Below are 20,059 nucleotides of genomic sequence, written 5' to 3'. Positions count from 1 at the left end.
ATGATAGCTTTTAAAATACTTGGAAACTATTTATTCCATTATAGCTATTATGCCCCCCTGACCTTTTGGACATCAGTCCCATTCCCTTCATTTGGGTACCTTTCTTCTGCCTCTATTCTCTATTCTTCACCTTTCCCCACTTTTTTAGCTTTCTTTTGTGTGTTGTCTTCCCCCATTAGAAGGTAAGTTCCTCAAGGGCAAGGACTTTTTTTTTGGCCTATATTTGTGTCCCCAGTGTTTAGCACAATGTCTGGTACATAGAAAATGCTTAGTAAATGCTTGTTACTTGTTATCTTGCAAAGATTTTACTTAAATTCTTGTATCAATAATCATTAGTGAAATGAGTCTATAATTATCTTTAATTTGCTTTATCTTTCCCTGGTTTGGTATCAAGGCTATACATGTCTCTTAGAAGGAGTTTGGTAGCATTGTCTTTTTCTATTTTTGAGAACTATTGTTTCTTAGCATTGATATTAAATGTTTGACAGATCATTTGTAAGTCCATCAGCAATTCATTTGTGATGGTTTTGCTTTTGTTTTTCCTGAGATTGAGTTATTTAAGAGTGCCATTTCTTGTTTTATTAGTTTGGAAATTTTATATTTTTGTTCATAATCTTCAACTACTTAATAACTCTTAATTTTGTTGGCAATTTGTTGGTAACAAATTATGTTAATAATTTTATTTATAATATTAGCATTAACATTAATATTAAATTTATTTAAATAATAAATAAAAATTGTTGGTAATAATTACGTAGAGTAATTTATGCTAATTCTTTTCAAATTTTTTCTTATTGTGAATTCACTTTGTTTATTTTGTATTTTCATAACTTTTCCCATTGTACCATTTACTTCTTAGGTTTTTGAACCCATTTTTCTACTCCTGACATTCTAGATGTGCACTTTTTTTTTAAGACAATGAGAAAACAAACTAGAAGACTCTTCTACCCTACATCCCTGACCACAGGAAAACAAAGATTTCATTGCTTAGTTTTTCATTGCTATCTGAAGTATTTAACTTTCATCTGTTTGTTCAATTTGCACATTGAATACCTGGCTCGCTTCTAGATTTTCTTTAAGAAAATATTCGAATTCTTCTGTCTATCTGAATATTTGTTATTTTTTTTTATACTTAAGCTCTGCTTTGGGGGATGTTATTACATGCTCAATGATCTTCTTTGCTCTGAAAACCTTCATATTTACTTTTTTCCCCTTTGATTTCTTGTACACATAGACCATCCCTGAATTATTCTGATTGGTTCACCTTAAAGTATCAAACCTTCCCTGCTCTCTCCCCCTTTTCTGCCTGCAAAGTTTGTTAGGTCATAGTTCTAAGGCTTAAGTATGAAGTTTTGTGATAAATATAGGGTTTCTTACTTTTGATCTTCTCGTGATTATCTTACTCTACACTTAATTGTATTCTTCCAGTATTTTCTGGGCAATTTTTCTTTATGAGTTCTTGTTTGCAATTTTTCATAAGTGTTTTAGGAATATCTCTAATCTTAGGTTATTATCTCTGAATAGCCTATCTTCAAGGTCAGCTTCTTGTTTTGTAGAGCTATCATATGCTTTTCTAATCTTACATTTTCCCCATTTTTTCCTTCTATGAATTTTTATGTTGTAATTCTGTCATTCTTTCTTTTTTTTAAAAAGAGAATTTACTGTTATAATATACTTTGAGATCTTGTAATGCTGTGCCCCCTTTATTAGTCTCTTTCTTCTTCACTATTTTCCTTGAGATTCAAGAACTTTATTTTTTTAAATAAAGTTTGTTTATTGGTTCTGATATACAAACCAGAGAGGTACAAATCAGGGAAAGATAACCATAGACTAAATTCATTAATAAATATTGATACAACAATTTTAAATAAAATTATTGCAAGGAAACATATATATATATATATATTTATGTAACACTTTATTATGACTATGAGTAGTGGGGGGTTTCGTTCTAGATTTTCTAGTTTCTTGTTAGACTTGGTAATTGTCCTTTGTAGATTTATAATTTTTGTCCTTATTTCTTTGATATTCTTGTTTTATTCTCAGTAGCTTTTCGGAATCATTCTGAAGGTTCTGCATTGTTATTCCAGAGGGACTTGAAAAATCTGGTGTAATAACTTCATATTTTTCAATGGATTTTGACTCAATTTTTTTATGAAAAGCACCTGTCCATTGACATGACTTTTCCCTTAAAATGTTTATTCTTTCTCCTCAAACTTTTTTTGTCTTTTTATATCCATCTCTCTGCTGATTTTTCCACAGTGTCCTTACTGTAAATGTGCTTTTATCCACTAACCCTCTTCCTCCTGAGAGTCCAGTGCTAAATGCCCACACTATCCCCCAGCCCTTATTACTTATGGTGATGGTCTCCCATCACCAGCTGAATGAGGTATGTTGCTGTCCCTCAAAAAATGAGTCTTGGACGCTATGTCAAGAAGACTAAGAACCCACTGTTTGTTGGCCTATTTTTTAGATCTACCAATCCAGCTCTTCTGGACTCCACCCTCTTCTCTGACACTGACATTTCTCAGTCTCTAGAATGACTTGTGAGGACTGATCAGGAAAGGAGTTGAGGGAAGTCTCCAAGGAGACTCCTGAGAGAAACCTTTACAATTAGTTCTTCCATCATTTTTTTCTAAGACCCCTTCTGTTAACTTTTTTGGGTATCGTTATCAGTCATTTATAAGCAGGGTTATGCTTCTTATCTTCTTTGAAAATCTTGTACCTTGAACTCAACTCTTCTCCATAATTGTCCCCTTTCCTCCCCCCTTAAGCCCATTGAGCTAGTCTGATTCAATAGCTTCTTTCTCCAGGGAACAGAGTCCAACCTAGGACAATGGAAGAGATCAACTATAATACTAAGTACCTAGAACTTCAGCAGTCCCCAAAGATATAGAACTTCCTGGGTTTGCATGACCATAGGCTGTAGGAGGGGTAGATCTGGGAGTGGAAGTGACAGCAGATATAGAACCTCAACTTGTCTTGGGGGTAGAGTTTACCCAGGACACCCCAAGTTACTAATTCCAAAAGTTTGCACTTAAAACTGTAGTGGCTCAGCAGCTATGATGGCTGCAAGCTATAGATGGTAGAAGGGGAATTGGGGCCAGGAGCACCATTAGCAATAGGCTAGTGAATTGGTCTCCATTTATTTATTTTTGGTAAAATTACTCTGTGACAAGTTATTCTACATTTCCTCCCTCCCCCAACATTAAAATATACTGTAAGTTTCATGAAGACAGAAGGCATGACTTACTCTTCTTTGCATCACCCTCATGGCCGTGCACAAGGGATTACATATAGGATTTAATTCTCAATCAATATTTTTTGAATGAAATCATGAACAAATTCTACCCAGTGGCCTTACATCTTCTTAGATTTCATTTTTAATTCAAGATATTCTAGCAATAGTTTTCAAATACCACAGTCTCTACTAACAATATAGGTTAAAAAATCTAAGGCTAAAAACCTAAAAACAGTTCAGTTAATTTTAATATATTCTATTATTATGTATATTTGTTCCCATGGTCTTCAAGTAATAGAAGAGTAAATTAGCTTCTTTGTACAGTATTTTAAAGAAATAGTTTCATTCTTTTAATTTAAAAAATGGGGTTAAACATGTTCAGAATTCTTAGGGCAAATATGTAAAAGTAATGTTGATTGGCAAAATGGAAACATGAGAAGATGTATCAAAAACAATTAACATGGGCTATAAGTCCCTATGATAGAGTGGCATTAGCATTCTATTTTATGTGAGGCAGTTTTCAATCCTCGGTAAGCAAATGGACATCAGTTCTCATGAATGAGCTTGCTGGTGCTATTATATCATAAGAATTTACACAGAATGTCAATTGCCAACTGCATGATTAAATTGTGATTCTTTGACTAAAGTTATCTACATGTTGTGGCATTTAAACCATAGGTCAATTATTTTTCTCCATGTAATTAGAAAGTAAACTGAGAATGGAACATATTAATAAATCTGAGAATGATAACTAATATGATACATGGAAGAATAAAGATTCTAAATGATCTCAATAAGCTGGAATGCTAGGCCAAAACTAGCAAGATGTATATTATGACCAAAGCATCCTGATTTCTAATCTGGAACTCATTCTACTATACCATTCAGGTTTTAAGGCCTAATCCTGCCTCCCCCCGGGTACTTCCAAAGGTATTCTGGGTTTTTATACCATCCTTGTATAACAATCATCATCCCTGAGTCATCTTAATCACCTACTTTCTCCAACCCCTACTCTTGCTAGAGGAAGTCATATTATCATACCAACTGGGACTACAAATTCAAGCTATTTTATTTCAGCTGGGCTCTCACTGACAGACAGGAAAACTTTCCTTTATTCCTTGATTGACTCTTTATCTCATTCTCTTTAATGGCTGTTAGAGACTTCCTCTTCTAACTTTAAATTCCCAATGCTTAAATTCCTGTACCCCACCCCATCTCTTAGATGTCCTTACCCCTACTATACTGTGAAAATAGAGGTCATCTGTTGTTCTTTCCTTATTCTCTCCTACTCTACACTTCAAAATCCCTCTACACCATCGCCTATCATCTCCTACTTTACCCTTATGTTAGAGGAAGTTATGGCTTTTCTCCTTTCCAAGACTAATCCTTCTACCTATTCCTTTATCATATCCCTTATTGGATCTTCCTGGATTGTGCATAATTGGATCACTCTCTTTCTCTTCTTCCATCTCTCCCCATTTACTGGGGCTTTCTCTACTGCCTTGCTTAGGTATAATTCATTCTTAAAAACCATAACTTGACCCTGCTATACTTTCAAACACTCATTATATATTTGTCTTCCCTTTCACTACCAAACTTCTGGAATAATCTATTCATTGTCTCTATTTTCTCACCTCCTATTCATATTTTAAACTCTTGTAATCTGGATTTTTATCCCAATGCTAAATTATAACACTCTCCATTCATTCATGCTACCCTTGCCCCAGCATGGAGACATACTAGAGATGATTATGGTTTGTCATTGTTTTGAGATCTAGTCCCTAGATGTGTTTCAGATGAAGTGTGATATAGTTACTGAATGAGTGAAGTAAAATCTTGACTTTCATGAGCATAGAATGGTTATTAAGAGATTGAAGTAGAGTATAAAGGAAATAATGGCACATGGATTAGTTTTCCAGTATATGCAGATTGAAAGTAGAATGCTAGGTTGTGGTATAAATAACAGGACACCCAAATGCTGACATTTAGAACTGTTTCCGTGTTCAGACTTGAATGAGATGAAGGACACCAGTGTATGTGAGAGTACTCAGAAAAGATGATTTGGGGTGTATAGGGAGTACCTTCTAGGGTCAGGAAGAAGTTTACAACTGTTTGGCTGTCCGGAAAGGCTATAAGCTCTAACTTATGTACTAATTCTCATGAAATATCTTCACTGGAGAAGCTGTCAGGACCCAATCTTGATAAAGGTAAATATTGAATTTACACAATTCTAAGGCCTAGTAATCTCCACATGGGAAAGAAAAATGCATGAGGAGAAGTAAATGTACCCAGACACTACTTATCACAGTGCCTGACATATAGTAGGCTCTTAATAAATGCATATTATTTGACTGTTGACTGACTATTAACTATTGGCTTCAGGAGATAAATTCCTCTTATTGAAAGTCATAAAAATGCACCTAATGCCACATATTGAGGTCATTGTAGAAGGGATTCTTGGTCAGGTTTGGATTTGAAAAGATAATTTCCAAATTCCTTTCAACTTGTAGATTTTATAACTATGGATAAGTGGTGGCAAGTGTGAAGTGCTTCTGAGTGAATAGAGGGTGGTTCATGTCATATAAGTTACCAGGGGCTGTGGGAGTCATATAATTATTGTAACTGTGAAGTGGGCTTAAGCCCAATAATCCAATCTTATGATATGATACAGCTAACTCATTCAGTGAGTTGTCAAAAAACATATGTTGGGCTTTCACTGTGCACAGTGCATTCAAAGTAGGTGCTGTCATTTAAACCAGAATGCCTGGGTATCTAATGTAGATGAGGAAACATCTTGGAAATGCTTTAAGTTCTGTGGGGTGATTATTTTTAAAAGTTATTTTGAGACTCCTTTTTGTTTTTCACTAAGGGGTATATAAAATTACAGAAGAATATCCCACTGTATCTAGGAATTGCTTTAAATTGTGTTTTTATTGGAATCCCCTTTGGGTAGGAGGAAATTAATAAAATCCAAGTATGGATCTTTAGGTGATTCAACTGTTTTCTGAAAACCTGCCAAACTAGCTAGGGATTTTCAGTGAAATCATGACCATTATATCTTGTGATTTGTGATAGAGGAAAGGAAAGCTATGAATAATCTGATGTATCTCCTAGATTTGAGGAGCAAAGATTTAAAAAGATTCAGAGAAAGGATAGGTAGACTTCCATGAACTAAAATTCTACCTAGGAAGACAGCCCAAGTAGATGAGGAGTTTGGAAAAGAGATCACAAACCTGTCGTGGAGACATAACATAGTAGTGATAGGGTATTTCAGTTAGCTGGACATTTGCTGATTGATTGCTGAGCCAAAAGCAGAGTAGCTAGTAATTTCTTGACTTGCCTTAGTTATAATTGTATCCATTGTAGAAGAACCAACAAGAGGAAATCATATTCTGGATTTAGTTACTAAAAAGGAGGAGCTGATTTTTGGGATGGAAATGATGAGAAACTTGAATGGAAGTAATGTTCTCTTCTTAGAATTTTTGATAATTAATAAAGTTGGGTATAGTGTAACATACACCCAAGATTTTAAGGAGGACAGATTTCAAAGCATTCAGAGAAAGCACAGATAGGCTCTCATAGACTAAAATTCAATAGACATAGTCCAAGAAGGATGAAAATCTCTTAGTTACAAAAAATTATGAAGACATTCCAATGAGAAGGAAAGAGTAAGTCTTTTGAGAGGTCAATGCACATGTGCAGGGAATTCAAAAAGGAACTGGATTTTTAAAAGACAACTATAGAAAACAGATCAAAGACCGAAAAATCGAAGATTATTTCAAAAGTATGACATTATCCTGGAGGAGTAGTGTCAGGAATGCTAAAGCTCTGAATGAGCTCAGGAAACCTAAGGAAAACAAACAAAAAAAAGGGTTATACTAGGAAAAGGGCTGAAGAGAGGGGGACATAGCCACTGATCTGGATAGATTAAGTGGTAATATCCACTGGGAAAAATGGAACTGCTCAACTCTTTTTTTTTCCCTCTATATTCTCTGCCAGGGAGAATGATTATTGGACTATGAATGCTTCCAAAATGATGAATAGAGAATTGAAATCCAAAATAATTAGGAAGCTAGTAAGAGAGCCCCTAGATGCCCTCAATGAATTCAGCTCACTCAGTCCTTATGAACTATGTCCTCAAGTTTGAAAAAAAAACCCAGCAGATATCATTGCTGAGCCACTATCAGTGATCTTTGAAAGACACTAGAGAATTAAAGGGGTATCTTAGGATTAGAGAAGACCAAATGGTGTCATAATGTCCAAAAACTTCCTGCAGATGGAATCTGCAAACTATACATTGGCCAGTGAGCCAATTATTGACATTTGCTGACAAAATTTACAATACATATTTTTAAGGAGCTTTCCTGAAACACAGGTCTGACTATGTCACTTCTCTGATGTATAAATTCCAGTGACTCCCAATTGCCTTTAAGATCAAATTCCTTTGTTTGACATTTAAATCCCTTCACAACTTGGTTCCAGCTTAACTTTCCAGCTATATTACAGATTATTCACTTTCTCATACTCTATGGTCCAGTCCAACTAGTCTTCTTATTGCTCCTTGCACATGACACTTCATCTCTCATCTCTGTGTCTTTGGGCTATTCCCCATGTCAAGTATCACCATCTATATAGAGCCTTTTGTGATCCCTCCAGCTGCTAGCACTCACTCCTTCCCCTAGCAAATTACCTTGTATTTATCTTGTATATACTTATATATTTACATATTGTCTCTTTTGATAGAATATAAGCTCTTTGAGGGTAGAGATGATTTTTTCCCCTTTTAATTCCCAGCTCCTAGAACTTCTTGGCATGGGCTTATTGATTGATTGGTAGGCTAGATGAGACATAACTGGATGAGTTATAATATAGTTGCACCTAAAGTCCTATAGTAGGACTTTATAGTAGGACTATAAAACTCAGCCTCACAAGTACAAGATATAGAAGATGAGGTTGTTTGGGAAAAAGGTGAGGATTTTAGTGAATTATAAACATAGTACTAGTCTGCATTGCGCTAATGTCAAAAAAGCTAATGTCACCTTAGGCTGCTTTCAGGGAATCATAACATCCAGCACTAGGTCAGTTATATCTGGACCATGTCTGGATTGTAATATGAGATCTAGAAGAGATCTCAGTGTCATCTAATCTAGTCCTTTCATTTTTATTTATTTTTAGTTTTCAGCATTATCCCTTCATTTTATAATTAAAGACAAACAGGTAGTGCCTGCAGCAGATCTGGGAGGAAAATCCAGATGTGCTGGTGCCAGAGGAAGAGCTCCTGAGTAGTGTCTTCAGGACTGAACATTGTATTTTAATCAGTCAATCAGTCAGTAAGCATTTATTAAGTACCTTCTATGTACCAGGTACTGTGCTAAGTACTAAGGATACAAAGAAAGGCAAAAGACTATCCCTGCCCTCGAGGAGCTCACAATCTAATGGAGGAGACAACATGCAAACATCTACATATGAATAAGCTATAGACAAGATTAAAAGAAATAATCAACAGAAAGAAGGCTCAAGAATGAAGAGAGAATGGGAAAAGGCTTCTGTAGAAGGTAAAATCTTATATGGTACTTGAAAGAAGCTGGGAAGGCAGGAATTAGAGATGAGGAGGAAGGACATTTCAGGTATTCAGGACAGCCAATGAAAATGCACCTCTGCCCTAGAGTATAAAACTAGAGGCAATGGGTAAAATTTGCTGGTTTGGCCAGTTTATAACAGAAGACTTCCTAATAGTTTAAGCTACTAAAAAATGAAATGGTTTCCTTTGGGAGTTAAATTAGATTCCTTCTTATTGGAAGTCTTCCAGCAGAGGAGTATGTTGTGATATAAAGGAAATTCCCATTTAGTTATATTTTGCATACTTTGAGATTCCTTTAAACTCTTAAGAGTCGATTATTCTATGATATTGAAGTTGAATCAACCATTTGGAGAATTAAGTGGAATTCATGGGAAGTAATGGGAAAGATTTTGTTTGGAAGGATTGATGTGCAATTCAAAAACATTTCAATGATCTTTTTTCCTTCCTTCCTTCCTTCAACATAAAGTTCAAAATCAAGAAATAGGTTGGAAAAATGAGCAAACAAAAAAAGAATCTGACTATATAAAACTACTATATGGATGAGGAAGGTCAAGACACAAACTTTAAAGAAAACAATAAAGTCAAAACAGTTACAAGCAAAGAATCAAAGAAAAATGTGAATTGGACACAATGTACCCAACAAGAATTCCTAGAAGAGCTAAAAAGGGATTTTCATAATCAAATAAGAGTCACAGAGGAAAATTTAGACAAAGAAATGAAAACAAAGGAAGAAAATTATGAAAAGACAATTAACAGCTTCGTAAAAGAAAACACAAAAAAATACTGAAGAAAATCATACCTTGAAAACAGAATTAGCCAAATAGAAAAAGAGGGACAAAAATTCACTAATCTTTAAAAAAACAGAATTACAAAAAAAAATACAAAATCTCACTGGTGAAAATAACTCCTCACCAAGACAGCAAGAAACTATAAAACAAAGTCAAAAGAATGGAAAAAAATTAGAAGAAATTGTGAAATATCGGGAAAAACAACTGACCTGGAAAGTACTGTATATATATATATATGTAATATGCATGTACATATTTATGTATGTATTTTGGCTAGGCAATGGGGTTAAGTGACTTGCCCAGGGTCACATAGCTAGTAAGTGTCAAGTGTCTGAGGCCAGATTTGAACTGAGGTTTTCCTGACTCCAGGGGTGGTGTTCTATCCACTGCACTACCTAGCTGCCCCTGAAGAGATATAATTTAAGAATTCTTGGATTATCTGAAAGCCATGATCAAAGAAAGAGCCTCGATATCAGATTTAAAGAAGTTGTCGAGGAAAACTGACCAGATATCCTCAAACCAGAGGGTAAAATAGAAATTGAACGAATCCATCAATCACCACCTGAAAGAGATCCCAAAATGAAAACTCCTAGGAATGTTACAGCCAAATTCCAAAGCTCTAAGGTCAAAGAGCAGCCAGAAAGAAACCATTCATATGCTGTGGAGCCACCGTCAGGATCACACAAGATTTAATAGCTGCCACATTAAAGAAGCATAGGACTTGGAATATGATATTCCAAAAGGCAAAAGAGCTGGCATTACAACCAAGAATAACCTACCCAACAAAACTGAATATAATCCTTCAAGGGAAAAATGGAATATCTGGAGTCATTAGCTTCTTCTTGCCTAATTCTAACTTTTAAGAAATTATTTTATCCAGTGAGGGACCTATTTGTACAAAAATATTTATAATAGTTCTTCTTGTGGTGGCAAAGAATTAAAGATCTAGATAATGCCCTTCAATTAGGGGATGGCTGAACAAGTTGTGGTATATGATTGTGATGGAACACTACAATGCTATAAGAAATGATGAGCAGAATGGTTTCAGAAAGACCTGGGAAAATAAATATGAACTGATGTAATGAATGAGAAAAACATTATATGCAGTAACAGCAATATTGTAAGGATGATCAACTCTGAAAGACTCAGCTACTCTAATCAAGACAATAATCCAAGACAATTCCAAATGACCCATGATGAAAGGTGAAATCCACCTTCAGAGGGAGAACTAATAAACTCTGAATGCAGTGTGAAGCATACTTTTTTTCACTGTCTTTATATTTATGGTTTTATTTTGTTTGGGATTTTTTTTCACAATGTGGCTAATATGGAAATATGTTTTACACGACTTGCCATGTATAATCATCAAATTGTTTGCCTTTTCAAAGTGAGGGAGAGGCAGGACAAAGGGAAAGAATTTGTAACTCAAAAAATTTTAAAAATAAGCATTCTTTTTTATATATAATTGGGAAATAGTTAATGAAATAAAAATAATTTTAAAAATAAACTTATGTATCCATGATCATAATATGGTGGTTATTTAAATTAATTTGGAAAGTAAATTTTCAACTATATATTTTCAACATATATTCTCAAGAAATTAGCTTCTTTGGTATTTATTTTATTTTCTTTGATCAAACTCAAATTAACTTTGCAAGTTCACAAGTTATCTATAGTCCATCTTAATAGTAAAGTAGGAAGGAAATAAAAAGTGCAGTTTCATTCAGGTCTCACATATCATTGGCTGTCAGGTAGGCCTTGTTATGCTGTCCATCCTCATTTAACTATCCCACAAGATCTCTTAATGAAGTTAAGCCCCAAGTTCACTCCAATAATTCTGTGGCAAGAGTTTGTGCAATGTAACAATTCATCACTTGTCAGGAAGGCACTTTTAGTTTATACATTTAATAAGGGCATCCTCTAGCTTGGTTAATTAGAAGTGAACAGTTTGCATATTTACTAAATGCAGAGTGTCATTGCCACCACGGCCTATTGCCTACATGAATTATTTCTCTATCTGCAATAAACAGCTGGGTAATTATTACTGCCATAATCAGATAAATTCCCTCTGTAAGGCTTTTCTTACATGGCAATTCTTTGAACTCATCCAAAGCTGAACAAAATTTATGAACTCTAGCAGGTAGGCCACTTTTTCATACTATACTGTCCCTGTTCCCTATTTCAAGGACATGTGGAACATCATAAATATTGTGTAAATTAGGAGAATAAATATGATTACCTAAAGATTACATATTAATAAACTTAATTTTCAAAATATAAGTTTCTGATTGCCACTAGTTTAATGATCACAATTTGATTTTCTCTGATTGTGCCATCTGACAGAGTATACATATTAAATACTATTGTAAGATTAAAAAAACCTATACTAAACTTTAGTTTTTGAGGACCAAAATGTCAACATGCATTCTAAAATTTTTCCATAATCATGATTTTGCTTATGAGGCTGAAGTAACTTTTGCAGATTTATGTAAGACTTTATGTAAGATACAACTTGACTAGATTATCTCATTTTTGAAATTTTAAATTTATTTATTTTTAGTTTTCAACATTTACTTCCACAAGATTTTGAATTCTAAATTTTCACCCCATCTCACCCCTCCCCCACCCCAAGATGGCATGCATTCTGAATACCCCTTCCCCTACTCAGCCCTCCCTTCTATCTCTCCTACCTTCTCTTATCCCCTTCCCCTTTTGCTTTCCCATAGGGCAGGATAGATTTCTGTACCCCATTTCCTGTGTTTCTTATTTCCCAGTTGCATGTGAAAACATTTTTTTTAAACATGTTTTTTTAAAACTTTGCGTTCCAAATTTTCTCCCTTCCTTCCTCCCCACCTACCCTCATTGAAAAGGCAAGCAAGTTAATATAGGTTATACATGTGCAGTTATGCAAAACACTTCCATAGTAGTCATGTTGTGAAAAACTATTTCCCTTAATCCCATCCCACCCCCACATTTATTCTGTTCTTTCCTTTGACCTTGTCCCTCCTCAGAAGTGTTTGCTTCTGATTACCCCCTTTCCCAATCTTCCCTCCTCTCTATCATTCCCCTGCTCATTTGTCCCCTTCTCCCCCTGTTTTCCTGTAGGGTAAGACATATTTCCATACCCAATTGAGTGTGCATGTTATTCCCTCCTTAAGCCAAATCCTATGAGAATAAGATTCACTCATTCACTCTTGCCTTCCCGTTTCCCCTCCACTGTAAGAGCTTTTTCTTTTCTGCTTTTTTTTGTGAGATAAATTATCCCATTCTGCCTCTCCCTTTCTCCTTCTCCCAATGTAGTCCTCTCTTGCCACTTAATTTTATTCTCAAGATATCACCCCTTCATTTTCAACTCACCCTGTGCCCTCTATCTATCTATCTATCTATCTATCTATCTATCTATCTATTTATCTATCTGTCTATCTATCTATATCTATATCTATACACACACACATATATATATCTATACACACACACACACACACACACACACACACACACACACACACACACACACATATATATATATATATATATATATATATATATATATGTTAACTGACAATGGTCTCATGAGTTATAAGTATCATCTTTCCATGCAGGAATGTAAACAGTTCAACCTTAATAAGTCTCTTATGATTTCTCTTTCCTGCTTACCTCTTCATGTTCTACTTGAGTCTTGTATTTGAAAGTCAAATTTTCTATTCAGCTCTGGTCTTTTCATCAAGAATGCCTGATTTCACTGAATGACTGTTTTTTCCCCTGAAGGATTATTCTCAGTTTTGCTAGGTAGGTGATGCTTGGTTGTAATTGTGCTGGCCACGCCATGCACTCTCCTCCTATAAGGAGCAGGCTGCCAGAGTCATACTACTTACCAGTCTTCGGTGCCCACCCGGATAAACACACAGAGACGAGCTGATCAGGAGGTGCCAACACTCAAGCTTTATTCAGAGGCCATCACAGCAAAGCCAAGCAGGTAGGCCAGAGCAAGAGAGCAGGAGCAAAAGAGAGAGCGACCTCCAAGCTCTACTGTTCCTTAAGTACCTACTTAGCCCCTCCTCCTCAGCCCGCCTACTAGTCATTGATTGTAGGATCAGATACCGGAAGGGGATGTCTGGGTTTAGCGCACCAAGGGAGAGGAAGTGACGCAGGAGGCTAGGACCGGATACAGGAAGGAGGCGTCTGGGTTAGAGCTGTACCTAGGGAGAGGACGTGACCCAGGAAGTCAGGCCCAGATACCGGGAGGAGGCGTCTGGGGTCAGTGCTACACAAAGGAAAAGTACGTGACCCAGGAAGTCAGGAAGGACACAGGAAGGAGGCGTCTGGGGTTGACGTTGCACTTAGGGAGGGGACTAAGCAAAGGGAACTCGTCCTCTGCCATCCCACTCCCACGTGGCACAGCCCTCTGCCTCAGGAGCACGTGCTCCAGCTACTTCCTTGTATTCTGTTCCTTCCCCAGCTTATCACAGCTCCACATAGCACTGCCCACTGCCTCAGGAGTGTGAGCTCCCGTTATTTCTCTGTATCCAGTTCCCATCCCAGTTCACCACAACTCCGCCTAGCACAGCCCCTGCCTCGGGAGCGTGAGCTCCAGTTACTTCCTAATATCTTGTTCCTACCCCATCTTGCCACAACTTCCACTTGGCAGTAGCCAACATCAGACAGTCCCTCACAAGTGGGACTATATTTTAAAATCAGTATTATTACCATTTTTGGTTAAAAGGTCAGATCATATTTTTGGTAAAACTTAAGATGACCATTTTTGGTCAAAATGACTGTCCTGGGTAATGATCATGTCACAATGTAGCAGCATTGTTGGGCAAGCTGGCATGTCACCCTCTAGGAGGTATATATAGAGGCCCTGGAGCCCAGTGGGAACATAATCCCAGAAGTGAGGGGCACTGTACACCTCCTCCACTAGAAAAGGGAGTGATGCCCTAGAAACTCTGTGCTGAAGGAAATGGCAATGTCCTCAAGGGTTCCTTAGAGCACAGGTTTTAAGTTCATACATACCCTTTAGGGTGAAATGCTCTTGTATTGTAAAGTGACTCCTTAAACCTTTGTAGCCTTATTCGAGCTTGTCTGCAGGACAGGGCCTTTACTCTTCTCAGAAAACTACTAGAACCTCCTTCTGACCCAGAAGCTGGGGGAAAATGGCCATGGCTTTTGTTGGCCCCTACATGTATCCTTCACATCCAGAGGGACAAAAAATAAATGAAGTTGAACTGTGGCAGTATGGATAGCGCTAGCACTCCTGAACTCACTGAGTTCAGAAAACTGACAAGCGTAGTTTTCCAGAAAGTCATGAGTAGCCTCAAGTATTTGGATCTACTAGATAGCAAGAAGAAGCAAAACGTGTGTGTGTTCGATGTGAAGGCAGTAAATCTTTGCCAAGCCAGTTTCCTTTCCAGAATTATCGGGGCACAGGACTGTGCCTGAAAATCAGGTTCAAAAAAGAAATTCAGCATTCTTCAGGACGTCAAGATAATACATTGTAATGCTCATCATCCTACAGTACAAATATGATGAAATAAAGGAAATAAAGCAGATCCCTTGTGTCTTCTTTTAATATCAATAATGCAATTATTTAAAAATTACTATTTCAGAAAGAATTCTTATTTAATATGCCTTATAAATTTTATTGTGGCAGTGTTAGAAGTTATGTCCAAAATGAGGAGTTTCACAGGTCTCATCATTTAAACATGATTATGTTTTTTTTGTGTGTTTTTGTTTTTTGTTTGTTTGTTTTTACAAATGAGGAAATGGGGGCCCAGGGAGGTAACAGTGATTTGAAGGGCCCACACGGGTAATTTACCTGTGTCAGAAGCAGACTGTCTTGTTACATACAAATAATAGCATCTAAAAAACAAATCAACTCTTTGAGGGACATTCTTAAAGTCCAGCCTCAAAATAAAGGGACACTTGGGATTAAAATCCTGAGAGGTAACCATGGCAACTAGAGGACACAACAGACTCTTTACCTTTCCACAGTCAAGATCCAGGACATTCTAGAAACCTCACTCAGACTTACTATAATAACATTTAGCAATTTCCAATCCCAAAATATTTTTATCAAATGTTTATCAAATGATATTATATGACGTTTATCAAATGATAATATATGATGAAATTGTTTATATATGTGTATAGGGTATGTGTGATTTGATATAATACTTAACATAAACTGTTCTATATTTATCATCAAAATATAGCTTAACAATTATATTCCTATATATACAAATACAGTAACTATATTCATATATTTAAACTATTATATAGTTTATATATTTTATTTTTATATAGAGAGAGCCAGCATTATTATGCAGAATCACTAGAAGCAGACCCATAAGATTACATCCGAAGTGCGAAGGAATCGAACAGACTGTTTAAATGTGCATGTTCTCTTTTGTTTTTTCACAAATGAGGAACAAATGAGGAAAAAATGGAGGCCTAGAGAGGTAAAGGGATTTGAAAGTAACACAAAAGTAATTTACCTGTGTCAGAAGCATGTTGTGTACCATACCACTAATACAACCTAGACAGCAGCTCCTCAGGCCTTCTTGCTCCAGCATCCATGGTGCTTCCTTTTGCTCAAAATAAGAGACCACATCTTCTCTGGGAACTGGAAGCCCCAGGGGTAGTAGGTTCCAGGCATTCTCCAGCATGACCCCCTTGTACAACGCCTTCTGAGGGTGGTCCAAGAGGCTCCACTCCTCCTGGGTGAAGTCCACAGCCACATCCTTGAATGTCACTCTCTCCTGGGCTGGGGCTTGGCTGCTCCCAGGAGCCATTCTCTCTCAATCCAGGCTCCCTTCTTGGGGTAGGTTTTGTTCCTCTGCAGACTGAGCTGGGGAGGGAGACGGATCCAGAGCTCTTTCTCCTCTCTTCATAGGCAGGAGGCTGCCCAACTGGAATTTACAGAGGGCAAGGTCCCATAGGAGTTAGGAAGACCCAGGCCTTGCCCTCAGGGAAAGGACTCCAACCTGGGATCTGCATGCACAGAGTGGACTTCTGGAAGGCAGAGCGATCTTAGGTCCCAGGGAAGGCAGAGAGAACTCAGGTCAAAAGGAAAAAGGAGAGAATCTGAGCTCCAGGGAAGGCAGAGCAGTCTCAGCTCAAAGACTTCCTGTTTCCCACCTAGTTAAGTCAAGGACGTTGTACTGTACCCAGGGGCAGCAGTGCTGGATTGTATCTACAAACGCCCTTGCAGTTTTCAGATCTATCTCTAATTCTGCCCCTTTCACTATTTTATATACTTCTTTCCCTAGCACCTCCCGATCCGGGACCTTAACAAGTGTCTGTCCCATCTTCCTTCCCTCACCCTGTAGGCTATGGGGTCTCGTCTCTCTTCCTGTGATCAGACCAGCTGATCAGCAGGGCCCTGGTCTATTTCCTCCGCCCCACGTTGGGCGCCACTTGTGCTGGTCCAAACCGCGCACTCTCTTACAGCCAGATCAGGCAACCAGGGTCATACTCACCAGTCTTTGGGATCACCCGGATTTACCAGAGACGAGCTGACCAGAAGGTACTAAAAAGAGCTGCAGGGAGGGGGGGGGGCAGAGTTGGCTTTTGCTCCTGCTCGTGAGTGTGTGCCTTCCTGCCTGGCCTTGCTGTGATGACTATTGAATAAAGTTCAGGTTTTTGCACCTCCTGGTCGGCTCGTCTCTGGTAAATCCGGGTGATCCCGAAGACCGGTGAGTATGACCCTGATTGCCTGATCTGGCTGTAAGAAAGTGTGCGGTTTGGACCGGCACAGTAATACTATCTTTTTTTGCCCTCCAGAATATTATATTCCATGCCCTCCAGTCTCTTAATGTAGAAGCTGCTAAATCTTGTGTTATCCTGATTGTGTTTTCACAATACTTAAATTGTTTCTTTCTGGCTGCTTGTAATATTTTCTCCTTGACCTGGGAACTCTGAAATTTGGCTATAATATTCCCAGAAGTTTTCCTTTGGGATATCTTTCAAGAGGTGATCAATGGATTCTTTCTATTTCTGTTTTACCCTCTGGTTCTAGAATATCAGGGCAGTTTTCTTTGATAATTTTTCAAAAGATGATGTGCAGGCTCTCTTTTTGATCATGGCTTTCAGATAGCCCAATAATTTTTAAATTCTCTCTCCTGTATCTATTTTCCAGGTAAGTTGTTTTTCCAATGAGATATTTCTCATTGTTTTCTATTTTTTCATTCTTTTGGATTTGTTTTACAGTGTCTTGATTTCTCATAAAGTCACTAGCTTCCAATTGCTGTATTCTAATTTTTAAGGAAGTACTTTCTTCGGTAATCTTTTGGACTTCCTTTTCCATTTGGCCAATTTTGGTTTTTAGGGCATTCTTCTCCTCATTGGCTTTTTGGACCTCTTTAGCCGTTTGGGTTAGGCTATTTTTTAAGTTGTTATTTTCTTCAGTATTTTTTGGGGTTTCCTTTAGCAAGCTGTTGACTTGTTTTTCATGATTTTCTTGCATCAGTCTCATTTCTCTTCCCAGATTTTCCTCTACTTCTCTTACTTGCTTCTTAAAATCCCTTTTGAACACTTCAAAGGCCTGGGACTGATTCATATTTTTCTTGGAGGCTTTGGATGTAGGAGCTTTGACTTTGTTGTCTTCTTCTGGTTGTATGTTTTGATCTTCTTTGTCACCAAAGAAAGATTCTATGGCCTGACACCTTGCTAGGTTTGCTCATGATCCCAGCCAATTACTTGAGTTATAAACTCTTTATTAAGGAACAGTTATAAACTCTCCAATGTGGAGAATGTACTGTCTCAAGCTTCGGGGGTTTGTACAGGTGTTTTCAGAGATACTTCTAGGGACCTGTAAATTTTCAGTTCTTCCAAGGTGGTATAATAAGGGGTAAGGTGTTTACTCCTTTCCTGGCCTGTGCTCTGGTCTATGAGTGACCACAAGCCCTCTTTTCCATTTTGGAACTGTGAGGAGGATTTCTTCTCCACAGCCACTACAAGCTCCACCATTCCAGCGCTGCTCCTCCTCACCCCAGGACTGCCCCTCAGAACTGTGACCCAGATCCAAGCAGGGGCAAAGCAAGAGATTCCTGCCTCAGTACTGGCAAAGAGATCCCTGCAACCCCTCTCTTATCAGCCACTCGATTCCCCCTCAGTCTGTGTCCGGAAACTCAGGAGGCAGCCACCGCCCCAGGGCCATGCTTGGGAACTGGGGCTGAGACCTAGCTTCTCTTTCACTGCAGAAACAGACATTTCCCACTGACCTTCTAAGTTGTCTTTGGTGTTCATGGGTCGAGAAGTCTGGAAACCGCCATAGCTGCCTGTGATTCAGTCCTCTGAGGCCTGCTCCAGGTTTGCTGTGGCCTGCATGCCCATGAGGAACTGTGCTTCTCTCCCAGCCCGGTGCGATATACCTTTCTGATCAACCATCCACTTTGTCTTGGGCTGGAAATTTGTTTCACTCTGTCTTTTTGTGGGTTCTGCTGCTTTAGAATTTGTTTAGAGTCATTTTTATAGGTATTTGGAGGGGTTTGGGGGAGAGCTCAAGCACATCAGTGCTTTAACTCCGCCATCTTGCCTCTGCCCCTTGACTATCTCATTTTTAAAACTTAGCATGTTTTCTTCACTTTTAAAAGATGCTGACTTTAATTTGTAAATCATAATTTTATATGTTGTATAATCCTGCTAAACTACTGTGATAATAAATATAAGCATATGTATACAAATCTATATAATGTTCAACCATATCAAATTTATTAACAATAACAGTGCTGCTGTTTTGCAAAACAAGCTTGTATATGTATATAGAATTTGATTATTTTTTTTTTTTACAAATTAGTCATCTTCGACCCGTATATACAAAAATATTTATAGCAGCTCTTTCTGTGGTGGCAAAGAATTGGAAATTGAAGGAGTGCCCATCAATTGGGGAATGACTGAACAAGTTGTGGTATATGAATGTAATGGAATACAACTGTGCTATAAGAAATGATGAGCAGGCAGACTTCAGAAAAACCTGCAAAGACTTATGTGGACTGATGCTGAGTGAACTGAACAGAGCCAGGAGAAAATTGTACACAGTAACAGCCACATTGTGCGATGACTATCATTGACAGACTTAGCCGTTCTCAGCAATGCAAGGATCTAAGACATCTACAAAAATCTCATGATGGAAAATGCTATCCACATCCAAAGAAAGAACTATGGAGTTTGAATGCAGATAGAAGCATACTATTTGCTCTTTTTTTTCTTCTGTTTTGTTTTGTTTCTTCTTTCTAGTAGTTCCTCCTATGGGTTCTAATTCTTCCTTACAACGTGACTAATGTGAAAATATGTTTAATAGGAATCTATATATAGAGCCTATATCAGATTGCACGTTGTCGTGGGGAGAGAGAAAGGGAGGAAGGGTGAGAAAACTTAAAACTCAAAAGCTTATGGAAGTGATTGTTGAAAAATAAAAATTAATTAATTAATAAAAAAAGAATTAGTCAC

General features: G+C 37.5%; 2 protein-coding genes across 2 annotated transcripts in view; one reads left to right on the top strand and one right to left on the bottom strand.

Annotated features, from left to right (window-relative positions):
- Positions 1 to 20,059, top strand: part of SPATA17 (spermatogenesis associated 17) — a 259,479-nt gene that overhangs the window by 87,188 nt on the left and 152,232 nt on the right. The window lies entirely within an intron of this gene.
- Positions 14,994 to 16,742, bottom strand: LOC114050044 (zinc finger protein 74-like). Its single transcript, XM_027871579.1, has 2 exons — positions 16,146 to 16,742; positions 14,994 to 15,119 (listed from the first exon to the last, which is right to left on the bottom strand). Exons 1-2 carry the CDS (start codon positions 16,399 to 16,401, stop codon positions 15,115 to 15,117), a joined length of 261 nt encoding a protein of 86 aa, XP_027727380.1. The 5' UTR covers positions 16,402 to 16,742; the 3' UTR covers positions 14,994 to 15,114.

Source organism: Vombatus ursinus, unplaced genomic scaffold, assembly GCF_900497805.2.
Source record: "Vombatus ursinus unplaced genomic scaffold, bare-nosed wombat genome assembly UNPS02014798.1, whole genome shotgun sequence".
Lineage (NCBI taxonomy): Eukaryota > Metazoa > Chordata > Mammalia > Diprotodontia > Vombatidae > Vombatus > Vombatus ursinus.
Note: the sequence above shows the minus strand (reverse complement) of the source record. Positions and strands in the feature narration are given on the sequence as shown.